Source organism: Phodopus roborovskii, unplaced genomic scaffold, assembly GCF_943737965.1.
Source record: "Phodopus roborovskii unplaced genomic scaffold, PHOROB, whole genome shotgun sequence".
NCBI classification, from domain to species: domain Eukaryota; kingdom Metazoa; phylum Chordata; class Mammalia; order Rodentia; family Cricetidae; genus Phodopus; species Phodopus roborovskii.
The window spans coordinates 2,814,637-2,831,828 of NW_026126480.1; the positions used below are offsets into that span (position 1 = coordinate 2,814,637).

The window sequence follows — 17,192 nt, forward strand, 5'->3', positions numbered from 1 at the left end:
GGTGATGCCTTCCTTGTGGGGAAACTTCAAAGCTCATTTGGAGCAGGGCCTAGGCCCTCCCCCATGTGTCTAGGATGAGAGATTATCTCTCTATGTGAAACTGGCTCCCAAAGTCCATTCCTATACTAGGAATAAATACTGTTCCACTACCAGAGGATCCATAGACTGCCTAGTCCTTCTAACTAACACCCACATTCAGAGCATCTGAGTTGGTCCTATGCTGGTTTCCCAGTTATCAGACTAGAGTCCATTGGCTCCCCCTTGTGTAGGAGAGTGGCTTCTATGGGTTTCTCCAGCCTGGTCTTCACCCTTTTGCTCATACCATCTCCCTGTCTGCAACTGGATTCCAGGAGTGCAGCTCAGTGTTTAGCTATGGGTATCTGCTTTTGCTTCCATCAGCTACTAGATGAAAGTTCTAGGATGACACATAAAGTAGTTATCAATCTCATTATCAGGGAAGGACATTTAAGGTAGCTTCTCCAGTATTGTTTAGATTGTTAGTTGGGGTCATCCTTGTAGATCTCTGGACATTTGCCTAGTGCAAGATTTCTCTTAAGACCTATAATGGCTCCCTCTATTATGGTATCTCTTTTCTTACTGTCTTCTATTTTTTCCCCAACTCAATCTTCCTGCTCCCTTCTCTGCACACTTCTCCCCTCCTCTTCCTCCTAGGTCCTTCTCCTCCTTACCCCATGCTCCCAATTTGCTTGGGAGATCTTATCCCTTCCCCTTCTCCAGGGGACCATGTATGTCTCTCTTAGGGTCTTCCTTGTTTCCAGGGTTTTCTCGTGGTGTGGATTGTAGGCTTGTAATCCTTTGCTCTATGTCTAAAAACCATATATGAGTTAGTACATACCATGTTTGTATTTTTGTGACTGAGTTACCTCAGGATGGTTTCTTCTAGTCCCATCCATTTGTCTTCGAATTTCAAGATTCTGTTGTCTCTCCTTCCCTCTCCCCCCTGGCTGAGTAGTACTCCATTGTGTAAATATACCAAACTTTCTCCATCCATTCTTCAGTTGAGGGGCATTTAGGTTGCTTCCAAGTTTTAGCTATTACAAATAATGCTGCTATGAACATACTTGAACAGATGTCCTTATTGTATGAATGTACATCTTTTGGGTACATGCCTAAGAATGATGTATTACTGGATCTTGATGTAGACTGATTTCTATTTTCCTAGGAACTGCCATACTGATTTCCAAAGTGGCTGTACAAGTTTACATTCCCACCAGCAGTGGAGGAGTGAACCCCTTTCTTCACATCCTCTCCACCATAAACTGTCTTTGGTGTTTTTTTTTATTTTATCCATTTTTACAGGAGTAAGATAGTATCTCAGAGTTGTTTTGATTTGCATTTTCCTGATGGCTAAGGATGTTGAACTTTCTTAAATGTCTTTCGGGCATTTGGATTCCTCTATTGAGAATTCCCTATTTAGTTCTGTATCCCACTTTTTAATTGGATTATTTGGTATTTTTTTTTTTTAATGAGCTTAGTTTTAATGTCACCATTCAATATTTCACTGGGTGTTTCTCTTGTGTCTAACATGACACATTTCCAGGAGGTTCAAGAGGAAATTGTGTAGAATTAAAAACAGCAAGGAGACTGTTTAGGAAGTGGTGTTATCACATTATTTTCAGAAATTCAGATACCTTTGTATTGTTCCTTTCTTTTATACATAGGAAAATGTCCTTCATTTGGTGTATTTAAAGTTTTTTTTTCCTGCTTCCCTTAATGCCTCCCCAAGTTGGGTCTTTCTTTTCCTTATTTTCTATGTTATGTTTTTTTTTTTTTTCACTTTTTTTGTTTTTTTTTAGTTTACCACAGGACCCGGCAATCCCCCTCTTAGGCATATACCCAAAGGATTCACATCCATGCAACAAAGACATCTGTTCAACTATGTTCATAGCAGCATTATTTGTAATAGCAAGAACCTGGAAGCAACCTAGATGCCCCTCAATTGAAGAATGGTTAATGAAGATGTGGCACATCTACACAATGGAATACTACTCTGCAGAAAAAAATAATGGTATCTTGAAATTCACAGGCAAGTAGATGGCACTTGAAGAAACCATCCTGAATGAGGTAACCCAGTCACAAAAAGAGGAACACAGTATGTACTCACTCATATATGGATTTTAGATATAGATCAAAGGATCACCAGCCTATAATTCATACCACCAGAGGAACTAGGATACAAGGTGTATTCTAAGAGATTCATATAAAGTCCCTCACAGAACTGGGAAGAGACAAGTCCCCCAGAGCTCAGGGGAAGTGGGGGGTAGCGAATGGAGAGAGAAGTAGGAGAATACAAGGGGGAGGAAAGGAAAACATGTGCGACCAGGAAGATTGAGCCTGGTTAGGAATAGAAGACAGGAGGGAGAGAAAGAGAGAGAGAGAGAGAGAGAGAGAGAGAGAGAGAGAGAGAGAGAGAGAGAGAGAACATAAAAGAGGGAGCCAATATTGGTTTGAAGATAAAATATTTGGTGTTTTGATGACTAGTTTCTTGAGTTCTTTGTATATTTTGGAGATCAACCCTCTGTCAGATGTGGGGTTAGCGAATATCTTTTCCCATTCTGTGGGCTGCTGTGTTGTTTTGTTTACTGTGTCCTTTGCCTTTCAGAAGCTTCTCAGTTTCAGGAGGTCCCATTTATTAATTGTTGATCTCAGTGTCTGTGCTACTGGTATTTTGTTGAGGAAGCAGTCCCCTGTACCAATTTGTTCAAGGGTACCTCCAACTTACTCTTCTAAGAGGTTCAGTGTGGCTGGATTTATATTGAGGTCTTTGATCCATTTGGACTGAAGTTTTGTGGATGGCAAAATATATGGATCTATCTGCAGCCGTCTAAAGGTCAGCATCCAGTCCTGCCAGCACCATTTGTCAAAGATGCTTTCTTTTTTCCATTGTATAATTTTAGTTTCTTTTTCAAAAATCAGGTGTTTGTAGGTGTGTGGGTTAATATCAGGGTTTTCAGTTTGATTCCATTGGTCTTCCTGTCTAATTTTGAGCCAGTACCAAGCTGTTTTCAGGCTATAGCTCTAGAATAGAGCTTGAAGTCAGGGATGGTGATGCCTCTGGATATTCCTTTATGTTACAGGGTTGTTTTGGGTATCCTGGGTCTTTTGTTTTTCCATACAAAGTTGAGTATTGTTCTTTCAATGTCTGTGAAGAATTGTGCAGGGATTTTGATGGAGATTGCAATGACTCTGTAGATTGCTTTTGGCAAGATTGCTATTTTTATTATGTTGATCCTACCTATCCAAGAGCAGGGGGGATCTTTCCATTTCCTGGTATCTTCTTTAATTTCTTTCTTTAAAGACTCAAAGTTCTTGTTACTTAGGTCTTTCACTTGCTTGGTTAGCATGACCCCAAGATACTTTATGTTGTTTGTTGCTATTGGAAAGTGTGATGATTTTCTGGTTTTTTTCTCAGCACCTTCATCATCTGTAAATAGTATGGCTACTGATTTTTGTGAGTTAATCTTGTATCCTGCCACTTTGCTAAAGGTGTTTATCAGCTGTAGGAGTTCCCTGGTAGAATTTTTCCAGTCACTTATGTAAACTATCATATCATCTGCAAATAGTGAAAGATTAACTTCTTCCTTTTCAATTTGTATCCCCTTGATCTCCTTTTGTTGTCCTATTGTTCTAGCTAGTACTTCAACTACAATATTGAAGAGATATGGAGAGAGTGGGCAGCCTTGTCTTGTTCCTGATTTTAGAGGAATCATCAATGTTTCTCTCTATTTAGTTTGATGTTGGCTGCTGGTTTGCTATATATTGCTTTTAATATGTTTAGGTATGTTCCTGTTATTCTGATCTCTCCAAGGACTTTATCATGAAGGTGTTGGATTTTGCCAAAGGCTTTTTCAGCATCTAGTGAGGTGATCATGGGGTTTTTCCTTTTCTTTTTCAGTTTGCTTATATGGATGGATTTTCATATGTTGGACCATCCCTACATCCCTGGGATGAAGCCTACTTGGTCATGATATATCATTTCTCTGATGTATTCTTGGTTTTTATTTGCCAGTATTTTATTAAGTATTTTTGCATCCATGTTCATGAAGGATATTGGTCTACAGTTCTCTTTGTTAGTTGTGTCTTTATGTGGCTTGGATACCAGAGTAATTATCGCTTTGTAAAAAGAGTTTGGCAATGCCCCTCCTGCTTCTATTGTGTGGACCACTTTGATGAGTATTGGTATTAGTTCTTCTTTGAATTTCTGGTAGAATTCTGCACTGAAACCATCTGGGCTTTATTTATTTATTTATTTATTCATTTATTTATTTATTTATTTTTGGGTTGGGAGGCTTTTGATAACTGCTTCTATTTCATTAGTGGTTATAGGTCTATTTAAATTGCTTATCTGTTCTTGATTTAATTTTCATAAGTGAATCTATCCAGAAAATTTTCCGTTTCTGTTAAAATTTTGACGTTTGTGGAGTACAGGTTTTTAAAGTATGACCTGAAGAGTCTCTGGGTTTCATCAGTGTCTGTTGTTATGTCCCCCTTTTCATTTCTGATTTTGTTAATTTGCATGTTCTCTCTTTGCCTTTTGGTTAGTTTGAATAAAGGTTTGTCTATCTTGTTGATTATATATATATATATATATATATATATATATAGAGAGAGAGAGAGAGAGAGAGAGAGAGGGAGAGAGAGAAGATAGACTGGAAGAAGAGAGAGAGGGAGGGAGAGAGGAAGGGAGAAGGGAGAGAAAGAGAATCTTGTGGCTGAATTATTCACTATTTCTTCAATTTAAGTGCTAGATGGCTGGTTTCTTCTTGAAGCAGGGCATGCAAGGCAAGTGACTCCAAGGAGCCTGCAGAAGTGACTCCTAGGGTATTCTATTGGGAGTCAGAATGAAACATTTGAACCCTACATCTTAACTGTGCTGTCCTCTCATCAGCTATACTCACCAAGAGACAGGAAAGGAAATCCTGCAGAAATGGATATTTAGCATTGGTTTTGTTCTACTTGTCTGCAACTCCCAAGGTTCATTCCTACCCTATCCATGCAAGGAAGGGCTTCCTAAATAAATGCAGTGTTCAGCCTTGCCTCCAAGGAACTGAGTTAAAAAGACAAAGGAAATTAATACAAATTGTGAATTCTGTATGAGTGAACACCCGAGAACTCTACTTCTAGTCCTATGCCCCAGGACTTGGAGAATGATAGTGACCATTGCCCCAAAAATCAGAGTTGTGGTATTTCTTTTCCTAGTCCCAACCTTTGACAGTATATCAAACACAGAAACACTTGTGATGTCAACCCTGCCTATCTGTATGTTAATGTGAGAATGCTTGTAACACCTGATGAAATTTAGATAGACTTACCAACAAATCAAGCCCTACTATTAAGCTTAAAGAAAAATTAATCACTATCAATAACCCAAAAGTTTAAAGTGACTTAAAGTATGTCAGTCAGACACCTAAAAAATATTTTTTTGTGCCTAACTCAGTGTTGGAAATAGAAAGCCATAGTGACAACTTATGTTTAGACAACATGCTGCTAATGCAGATATCTGGTGTGAGGGTTATGAGTCAGCACAAAATAGCTGACATCACATGTCTGAGAACCTGACCCCCAGAAGTAAGTAGTGGTATAATCTATTATATTCCTGACAGAATGCCACTATTGTGGAATTCTGTATAAATATGGCATTGAGGTCAAGGGCTGGAATTCTTTGACTTACTTTAGCCTTTGCCAGCCTGCATGCATGTATGTCTCTCTCTAGGCTTGTGTGCCTACCTCCATATGGCCTGTGTGTGTGTCTGTGCCTACACATATGCTGGCCTGTGCATGTCAGTCAGTGTGTGCCTGATGGTGGCTGTCTAAACCGTGGCCTGTACTGGTGAATAAAATATGTCTCATCTGCTCATGGCCCCTCACAACCTCTTCAACCTCCCAATATGGCACTGCTCATCCACTTTGGAGAGACACAGAACATAGAGGCTACAAGGCCCGGCACTTGTTACATAATATTCATTCCCACTCTGGTGTCATGGTTTCTGAAGATATTTTCCTGAAGTTCTGAGTAGCAAAAAGCATACCCACTGGCAATGAAGAAACTTAATGGGACAGGAATCTGGAGACAATTGGAGCTAATATGGACCTCATTTGGAGTTTCTAGTTTCTTATGTGTACAGGTGTAAACAAACCTCTGATATTTCACCAGGTAACATCTAGGAACTTAAGTGTTTTGAGCACCAAGGAACCCGAGGCAGCTCAATAGCAACAATATCTAATCTTGGTCCTTTCTTATGTCTTGCTCTAGAATATCCTAGGTTTCTGCCTCTCTTGTGTATGTTTTCATTCCCCTCCCCTTTTATAGTCCCTTCAATAATGACAGGAGACATCCAAGTCTGAGGAACATCCATCTTTACCCACAGTGACAGAAAAAGAATGTCTTCATTTCCTGTGACCAATCACTGGTAGTTCGCCTTGGGCAGCAGAACCGATTCTAGGTGCGCCGAAGGGCTTCCTTGATCTCCTTGTTTCTAAGGCTGTAGATGAGTGGTGGGTTGAGAGCTGGAATAACAAGAGTGTAGAACACAGATGCCATCTTGTCTGTGTCCAGGGAATAGCTGGAGCTGGGGCGTAGGTACATGAAAATGAGGGTTCCATACAATATGGCCACAGCTGTGAGGTGAGAGCCACATGTGGAAGCTGCCCGCTGACGGCCTTCGGCTGACTGCATGCGGATCAAAGCCCTAGCAATGAATCCATAAGACACAGTGATAGCCAATACCGTGGCTATCTGGATAAAGCCACAGACAGCAAAAAGGAGGAGTTCATTGAGGTTGGTGTCACTGCAGGAGATGGCCAGCAAGGGAGGAATATCACAGAAGAAACTGTTGATTTCCAGTGAGCTGCAGAACCTCAGATGGAAAGTGAAGGCTGTATGTACAAAGGCACTCACTGCTCCACCAAGGCCTGATGCCCCTGTAAGGCCAGACATAGACGGGGTGACATTACTGTGGTATAAAGAAGAGGGTTCCCAATGGCCACATAGCGATCATAGGCCATGACTGCTAATAGGCAGCACTCAACATCAGCCAGCCCTGCAAAGACAAACATCTGGAGGGCACAGGCTACATAAGAGATAGTGGCACGGGACAGTAGAAGGTCAACTAGCATCTTGGGACCAAAGGCAGAGGAATAGAAGGCATCCAGCAGGGAGAGACTGGCCAGGAAGAAGTACATGGGTGTGTGGAGCCTGGCATCCACACGAATGAGTAGCACCATGCCCATATTTCCCAGCAAACTGACAAAGTAGATAGGCAGGAATATCAGGAAGAGGGTCACATGTAGGTCCCAATGATTTGCGATCCCCAAGAGGATGAATTCAGCAGGTGTAACTCGGGATCTAGTGAAGTTCTCTGAGTTCATCCTGCTGGGTAGTGACTGAGAAGAGGGAAAGTAAGCAGATGAATGGGAGAAAGTATATATCTACCATAGGAAAGAAAGTAATGTATGGTTCTAGTCTTAGATGAATAAAATTGCACGTGAACCATTGACAAACTATGTAACACTTTGTTACATTGATTCTTTTTATTGTTTTCCTAGTTTGTACTTAGTGATTTCAGCCCTCAAATTGATTATTTCCTGGCATCTACTCTGGGGTGAAATTGCGTTTTTGTTTTGTTTTGTTTTTGTTTGTTGGTTCTAGAACTTTCTGTTGTTAATTATCTCCTGTGACTATCTTCATGTGGGAATGTTCCTCTTAGCACTGCTTTCAAAGTGTCGCATAAGTTTGGGTATGTTGTGTCTTCATTCTCATTGAGTTCTAGGAAGTCTTTAATTTCTTTATTACTTCCTCAACCCAGGAATGGTGCAATTGCGCACTGTTCATTTTCCATGAGTTTGTAGGGTTTTTGCAATTTGTGTTGTTGAATTCTAACTTTAAAGTATGATGGTCTGATAAGATACAGAGGCCTATTCTATTTTTTTTTTTTTTTTTTTTTTTTTTTTTTATCTATTGAGGTTTTCTATATTGCCGAGACCATGATAGATTTTAGATAAGGTTGCATGTGGTGCTGAGAAGAAGGTATATTCTTTTGTGTTTGGGTGGAATATTCTATAAATATCTGTTAAACCCAATTGTGTCATAACTTGTGTTAGTTACTTTGTTTCTTTGTTAAATTTCTGTCTGGTGGACCTATCTAGTATTGAGAGTGGGGTGTTGAAATCTCCCATTATAAGTGTGTGAGGTTTTATGTGTGATTTGAGTTTTAGTAATGTTTCTTTTTTGAATGTAGTTGCCTTTGTATTTGGGGCATATATGTTCAGATGGATTTCTCCCATGTTGAATAAGAAATGACCTTCTTCATCTCTTTTGATTGATTTTAGTTTAAAGTTTAATTTGTTAGATATTAGGATTATTACTCTTGGTTGTTTTTTGGGTTCATTTGCTTGAACAATATTTTTTCCAACTTTTAACTCTGAGGTAACATCTGTCTTTGAAGTTGTGGTGTGTTTCTTGTATGCAGGAGAAGGATGGATTCTGCCTTTGTATCCATTCTGTTAGCCTGTGTCTTTTTATTGGTGAGTTAAGACTAATATTGAGGGATATTAATGACTATTGGTTGTTAATTCCTGTTTGCTTTGTAATTGTTTTTGTTGTGGTATTGTGTGTGGATTTCCCCCCATTTTCTTTTGGCTGTTGGTAAAGTGGGATTATCTATTGCCTGTGTTTTTGTAGGTGTAGTTGAATTCCTTGGGTTGGAGTTTGCCTTCCAGAACTTTCTGTAGGGCTGGCTGGATTAGTGGCTATGTATTGTTTAAATCTGGTTTTGTCTTGGAATATCGTTGTTTCTCCATCTATATTGATTGAAAGCTTTGCTGGGTATAGTAGTCTGGACTTGGATCTATGATCTCTTAGTATTTGTAGAATATCTATCCAGGACCATCTGGCCTTCAGAGTTTTCATGGGGAAGTCACATATAATTCTGATAGGTTTAGCTTTATATGTTACTTGGTCTTTTTCCTTTGCTGCTCTTAATATTCTTTATTTATTCTGTATGTTTGGTGCTTTGACTATTATGTAGCAAGGGGATTTTTTTTTTTCTGGTCCACTCTATTTGGTGTTCTGTAAGCTTTGTGTACTTTCATTCCCTTGTTTTTCTTTAGGTTGGAAAGTTTTCTTCTATGATTTTGTTGAATATATTTCCTGCACCTTTGAGTTGAGTTTCTTCATTTTCTATACCTATTATTCTTAAGTTTGTACTTTTCAAGGTGTCCCATATTTCCTGGATATTTTTTGTCAGGGATTTATTGGAGTTAAATTTTTCTTTGGTTGATGAATTATTTCTCCTAGTGTATCTTTAATGCTTGAGATTTTTCTCTCCCATCTCTTGTATTAGGTTGGTTATGCTTGCATCTATAGTTCCTGATTTTTTGCCTAGCTTTTCTATTTCCAGCATTCCCTCAGACTTTTTTTTTTTTTTAATGTGTCCATGTAAGCTTTCGGACCTTGCACTGTTTGAATTGCTTCTTGCAATTTTGCAAATTTTTTGGTTTGCCTTTTTCTTCATTTCTTGTATTTTTTGTTTGTTTTTTCTTCTGTTTCCTTAATGGATTTTCTCATTACCTCTTTCAGGGTATGTGTCATTGTCATGAAGTTATTTTTAGGGTCAGTTTCTTCTGCTTTTTCTGTGTTGGGATGGTCAGGTCTTGCTGGTATGGAGTTCCTAGACTCTGTTGGCATCATATTGATCTTTCTGTTGTTGACTGTGTTCTTATACTGTTGTCTACCCATCCCATCTTCCAGTGTGTAACAGTAGTATATCCTTTCTGGTGGATATAGGACCAAAGTTCTCTTCCCATGAGTTCAAACATGTCCAAAACTCCAATGGCTGTCATTTTCCAGTATGTGGTGGTGGGATTCCTCCTGCGGGTAGAGGTGGGAAGAGGATGCTGGCAGACTCTGGTTGGGCCAGTCTGCCAGGACAGCTTCCCAGCATGCAGTTCCCAGTCCTCTGGAAGTTCTGAGCAGGGCCCTGAAGGCAGGTCCAAGCTTGCCTCCTACTGTGTTTGGAGGTTGGACCAGGTAGCTGGCAGACTCAGGGTGAGCTGGTCTGCCAGGACTGGCTCCCCAGGACACAGTCCCAATTCTCTCTATATTTTTTTTTATTTAAAAAATTATTTTTCATTTTGCATACCAACTCCTGTTTTCCCCTCCCTCTCCTTCCCCAAGACCCTGGCTCCCCCTCTTCCAAATCCCCTGTCCACTCCTCATAGAGGATAAGGCCTTCTTTGGGGAGTCAGCAAAGTCTGTCACATCACAACGAGGCAGGATCAAAGCCCTCTCTCCTATATCTAGGCTGAGCAAGGTATCTCTCCATATGGAATAGACTTCAAAAGGCATTTGAAGCACTAGGAATAAATTTTGGTCCCACTGCTAGTGACTCCACAGACTGCCCAAGCCACACAACTGTCACCTACTTTAAGAGGGCCTAGTTAGGTACTGTGCAGGTTCTCCCCCAGTCGTTCCAGAGTCAGTGAGCTCCCACTAGCTCAGGTCAGCTGTTTCTGTGGGTTTCCCCAAACTGGTCTTGACCCCTTTGCTCATGTTATTGCTCCTCCCTCTCATCAATTGGACTCTGGGAGCTCAACCCAGTGCTTAGGTGTGAATCTCTGTGTCTGCGTCCATCAGTTGCTAGATGGAGGTTCTGTGATGAAAATTAAGGTAGTTATCAATCTAATTACAGGGGAAGGCAAGTTCAGGCACCCTTTCCACTAATGCTTAGGGTCTTAGCTGGGGTCATCTGTGTGGAGTCCTGGGAATTTCCCTAGTGCCAAGTTTCTCACTAGCCCCATAATGGCTCCCTCAATCAAGTTATCTCTTTCTTTGCTCTCCCTTCTGTCCTTCCCCCACCTCAAGCATCCCATTCCCTCATGTTTACCTCCACCCTACTTCCCCTCCTCTTCTCTCCTCTCATTTCTCCCTCTTGTTCCCCCACCACCACAGTCCCAATTTTCTCAAGAGAGCTGGTTGATTTCCCCTTCCTAAGGATTTTCCTTGTTATCTAGCTTCTCTGGGGTCATGGAATATAGGCTGGTTATCCTTTGCTTTATGTCTAATGTCCACTTATGAGTGAGTGCGTATCATGTTGTCTTTCTGTGTTGGGGATTACCTCACTCAAGATTTTTTTTTATAGTTCCATCCATTTGTCTGCAAATTTCAAAATGTCATTGTTTTTTATTGTTTCATTGTGTAAATGTACTACATTTTCTTTATCCGTTCTTCAATGAGGGGTATCTAGGTCGTTTCTAGGTTCTGTATATTACAAATAATGCTCTCATGAACATAGTTGAGCAAATATCCTTGTGGTATGATTATGTATCTTTTGGGTATATGCCCAAAAGTGGTATTGATGGATCTTTAGGTAGATTGATTCCTAACTTTCTGAGAAATCACTATACTGATTTCCAGTGTGGCTGTACAAGTTTGTACTCTCACTAGCAATGGAGAATTCCCCTTACTTCATATCCTCTCCAGCATAAGCTGTCATCAGTATTTTTTTATCTTGGTCATTATGACAGGTATAAGATGTATCTTAGAGCTGTTTTAATTTGCATTTCCCTGATGACTTAGGATGTTCAGAAATTTATTAAATATCTTCCAGCCATTTGAGTTTCTTCTGTTGAAAATTCTCTTCAGATTTGTATCCCTTTTTTTGATGAATTATTTGGTATTTTGGTGCCTCATTTCTTGAGTGCTTTATATATTTTGGAGACCATCCCTTTTTCAGATGTAGAGTTAGTGAATATCTTTTTCCATTCTGTAGGTTGCTACTTTGTTTTATTGATCATATCCTTTGCTTTAGAGAAGCTTCTCAGTTTCAGGAGGTCCCATTTATTTATTGTAGCTCTCAGAGTCTGTGCTACTGGTGTTATATTTAGGAAGTGTTCTTCTGTGCTAATGCATTCAAGTCTACTTCCCACTTTCTAGTCTGTTAGGGTCAGTGTACCTGGATCGATGTTGAGGTCTTTGGTCCACTCAGATTTGAGTTTTATACAAGGGGATAGTTATTCTTCTACATGCCACAATTCAGTTATGCAAACACCATTTGTTGAACATACTTTCTTTTTTTTTAATTGTACAATTTTGGCTTCTTTGTAAAAAATCAGAAGTTCATAGGTATGCGGATTAATATCAGGGTATTTAATTTGATTCCATTGATTTACATGTCTGTTTTTATGCCAATACCATGCTGGTTTTTTAAAATAAAGTTCTATGGTAGAGCTTGAAGTCAGGGATGATGATACCTCCAGAAGTTTCCTTATTACATAGTTTTATTTTGGCTATCCTAGGTTTTTTGTTTTTCCATATGAGTATTATTTTTTTGAGGTCAATGAAGAATTGTGTTGGGATTTTGATGGGAAGTGCATTGAATCTGTAGACTGTTTTTGGTAAGATTGCCATTTTTACTATTTTGGTCCTACCTATCCAAGATCATGGGACATCTTTCCATTTTCTGATATGTTCTTCAACTTCTTTCTTTAAAGATTTAAAGTTCTTGTTGTACAGGTCTTTCACTTGTTTTGTTAGATTTACCCCAAGATATTTTATGTAGTGTTCATCCCAGAGATGCAGGAATGGTACACCATACGAAAATCTGTTAATGTAATCCATCATATAAATAAATGTAAAGAAACATTTCATTAGATACTGAAAAATCCTTCAGAAAAATCTAATGCCCTTTCATGATAAAGACCTTGGAAAAAATCAGGGATACAAGGAATATACCTAAATAGAATAAAGGCAATATACAGCAAGCCAATAGCCAACATCAAACTAAATGAAGATCAACTCAAAGCCCTCTCACTAAAATCAGGAATAAGAAAAGGTTGTTTACTCTTTCCATATTGACTCAGTGTTCTAGCTAGAGCAATAAAACAACAAAAGTAGATCAAGTGGATACAAATTGGAAGGGAAGAAGTCAAACTCACTATTTGCAGATGATATGATATTAAATAAATGACCCCAAAAATTCTATCAGGGAACTCTTATAGCTGATAAACACCCTCAGTAAAGTGGCAGGATACAAGATTAACTTAAAAAATCAGTATCTTTCCTATATACAAATGATAAATTGGCTGAGAAAGAAATCAGAGAAGCATCACCCTTTACTTTAGCCACAGATAACATAAAATATCTTGGGGGTAACTCTAACTAAACAATTAAAAAAACCCTTAAAGTTGGGTAGGTAGGAAGGAGAAGAGAATCTAGAAGGACTTAAGAAAGTATATGGTAAAAATGTATTTAAAATTAAATATTGTTTTAAATATTAAAATATATAAAAAGTGTTTTATTTGCTAGTCTCTACAGATATCACCCAATTTCTGAGTATTACTATTTTAGGACATGTAAAATATTCACAGAAAATATTTTGAAGGTTAAGAGTCAGCTCCACTGGAGGGTACAACTGAGCAGACTGTAAATATTGACATTCAAAATTTAGTAACATCTGAAATGGATCCACTAACAGCTTATCTCAGTTTTCTTGTCTTTTGTCTAAGTAGGTGCCCTACACCAAGGCCACATTCAGGCAAATGTCTCATCAGATAGTGATCCTGTTGAAGAAATTCTATCATGTTTAATCTTTATATCCCTATGTCTTGCCATATAATAGGTGATCAATGATAATGCCATAGTTATAACAGTCAAACAATAAGTGAGTCTTTATTCCTTTTTACTTTGGTAACTTCTCTCTTTTTAAAGGTCCATTCAATTTGGCATTTCCAAAGCTGCAGCTTTGCTCATCTCTCTGTATTCTATGTGAATCATCTTATTTCTTCCTGTTTTATGACCATATATGCCAGTGTTAATGGGTATTTATCTGGAATACCAATGTCTTCTCAATTTGAACTTTTATTTTTAACTATATTACAGGAAACATTGCTTTACCCGGCCTTGTCTCAGAATCCACTCAGGTGCTTCCCTTTTCATGAGATAGTTGAAGTCTTCAAGCATCACTTAACACCTGGAGCTGACATTGCAGAAGAGAGAGGGCCTGTTATATGGTTTTTCCCTTGAGCACTCCATCAGGTCCCATGATTTCTCAGATCACATTACGTCCCCCATAGAAGCTACTTTTAAACTTATCAAGGGCTTTTAGTCTTGCCTACCAATGTCCTCTTCTAGAACTCTGTTGTCACTTTTCTGGCATATCACAATAGCATTTTGTGTTCTTGCTACCACTTTTCTTCACCACAGTCTTTCTTACTTACAGTTGTCTATTTCCCCTCAAGATAGAGACTCATGATGTCATCCTGCTTAAAGACTTCATTCTCACTCTCCCCTTTCATAATAACCTTAGTATCCTGTTTTCTTATTACACCCTCTTAGCTATCTCTACTCAGCCTAAGTGTTACTCTTCTGTGAAGCTGTTATAAAGTGTTCTTAGCACTTTTTAAATTTTATATATTCATGTATCTGTCTCACAGTAAATGGTGGAAGTGTGGGAAATGAATTTGTGCAATCTTGAATAGCTTGGCCTTATTTGGTGTTTCATTGGTCAACAGATGTCTTGAATTAATAAAAGTCATGAATAACTTTTATTAAATTTTCAGTTTTTTTTAAAACATGAGAATTATTTGGACCATCTATGGTGCTAAAACACAGACATTCACATATCACAGCAGGGTCAGGACCTGACATCTGCTGTAGGTGGCATGGACATCAGGGTTCTCTTTGCTGTCACTTACCTGCTGTGTGTTGTTTTGGCTCAAAAACTTCATTCCTTTTATCCCAAACTGCCTATTGTTTGCTCAGTGGTTTGTAAAGGCATTCAGATGCATTCGTGTTCCAACTCATGTTCCATTCTAGTCTTTCTTTCTTTTAAATTGTCAAGTAAAGATTATATATATTTGTAGCAAAAAACAAAATGTATATATGTATAAATGTACATATATACTTATATATTTACATATACAAACATATTAGAATGGCTAAATTAATATAATTAGCATATTTACTTTCTCATTTATCTTTTTAGTAATCTTCAACTATACAAATATAGATTTCTGAACTTTAAATAAAATATAAAAATTTAAAGTGTATGCTAAGTAGCATGTATTAATATATAGATTTCCCCTAGAATTTCCTTTTATAAAATATAACTATATTTTGTACTTGTTCTAAATTTATTGAACTAAGAGTAATATGTCCATTTTCAAACATTATTGCCTTGATTTATCTTTTGTACATGGTAGTCAGAAATTAGCTGATATTCATTGATTTGCTGTTGAAGTAATAAATAGCATATTTGGCTTTTTTTTTTTTTTTTTTTTTTGCATATAGAGTATTTTTTATTTAATTTTATATAACAAAGTCCAATTAAATGAAAACAAACATTTATACACAATATTTGGGAATTTGGGCGTCGTTCTTTCCAAACTACTTCCTGCTGGTAAGGGGCGCTGTCTTGGGGGATTCGAAGAAGATTCAGATATCCTAGCTGTAGTCTGTAGGGCTGTTTTGTCCAGCTGTTTGGAATGTAGGATCAGCTTGTACTCTGTTTCAGGCGGTCTGGTGTGATCAAACCACATTAGTCTGGAAGGAATCCACATCTTTTCATTTTCTGTGGAAACAAAAATAGAAATACTTTTCCCCAGTAACTTGTTCTTCAACTTAAATTTTGGAGTCAAAGCGTTTTTTTTTTTTAATTATTTTACATGTCGATCCCAGTTCCCTCTCCCTCCCTCCCTCCCTCCCTCCCTCCCCCAAGCCCTCCCTCCCTCCTTCCCTCCCTTTTGCCCTCTCTACCCTCTCCCATGCACTCTAAACACCCTCCCCTCCCAACCCCCCACCACAATACAATATGTAGGGGAATGCCATCCAGTTGGGGTCATGTAGATCTGACAGGTCCTGTGAAGTAGGGACTAGGGCTTCTCTCCTATCTCTAGAATAAGGCAGTTATCCCTCCATGGGGGATATGTTTGCAAAGTCCTTTTGTGCACCAGGGATACATCCTGGCTCCACTGTCTGAGGTCTCTTAGACTGCTCAGACCTTCTGGCTGAGACCCATATTCAGGGGAGTCCGAGTCAGACCTCTGTTGGCTTCCCAGCTATCAGTCTAGTGGCCCTTAGCTCCTCCTTGTTCAGGTAAGCTGTCTCTATATACTTCTACCGCATGGTCTTGTCCTCTCCATCTGCTTCTGGGTTCTAGTTTGACTCAGTGTTTATGTATGGGTGTTTGCTCCTGTTTTCAACAGGCATTAGTTGAGGACTCCATGGAGAAGTTAGTTGTTGATCTCACTCTCCGGGAAGGGCATTTATGATAGCCTTTCCACGGAAGCTGAGATTGTTAGTTGGGAGCAGTCTTGTAGTTCCCTCGACCTTTCTTTGTGTTCAACTTTATCTTCAAACCAATATTGGCTCCCTCTTTTATGTTCTCTCTCTCTGTCTCTGTCTCTCTCTCTCTTTCCTATTTTCCATTCCTAACCAGGCTCAATCCTCCTGGTCGCACATGCCTTCCTCTCCCTCCCCTCTCATTTTCTCCTACTTCTCTCTCCATTAGCTGTCCTCCCCCACTATACCTGAGGTCTGGGGGACTTGTCCCTTCCCAGTTCTGTGAGGGACTTTATATGAATCTCTTAGAATACAACTTGTATCCTAGTTCCTCTTGTGATGTGAATTATAGGCTGGTGATCATTTGATCTAGGTCTAAAATCCATATATGAGTGAGTACATACTGTGTTCCTCTTTTTGTGACTGGGTTACCTCATTCAGGATGGTTTCTTCAAGTGCCATCCACTTGCCTGCGAATTTCAAGATACCATTATTTTTTTCTGCAGAGTAGTATTCCATTGTGTAGATGTGCCACATCTTCATTAACCATTCTTCAATTGAAGGGCATCTAGGTTGCTTCCAGGTTCTTGCTATTACAAATAGTGCTGCTATGAACATAGTTGAACATATGTCTTTGTTGCATTGATGTGAATCCTTTGGGTATATGCCTAAGAGGGGGATTGCCGGGTCCTGTGGTAAACTAATTCCCATTTTCCTGAGGAACCGCCATACTGATCTCCAAAGTGGCTGTATGAGTTTGCACTCCCACCAGCAGTGGAGGAGTGTTCCACTTTCTCCACATCCTCTCCAACATAAGTCATCACTGGTGTTTCTAATTTTAGCCATTCTGGCAGGGGTAAGATGGTATCTCAAAGTTGTTTTGATTTGCATTTCC

At 39.0% G+C, this 17,192-nt stretch overlaps 1 protein-coding gene across 1 annotated transcript; it reads right to left on the reverse strand.

Annotated features, from left to right (window-relative positions):
- Positions 1-6,460: 6,460 nt before the first annotated feature.
- LOC127228921 (olfactory receptor 5C1-like) lies at positions 6,461-7,389 on the reverse strand. Its single transcript, XM_051194027.1, is given in 2 exon segments — positions 6,461-6,951; positions 6,954-7,389. Coding segments are annotated over 2 exon segments (927 nt in total).
- Between the last annotated feature and the right edge of the window lie 9,803 nt (positions 7,390-17,192).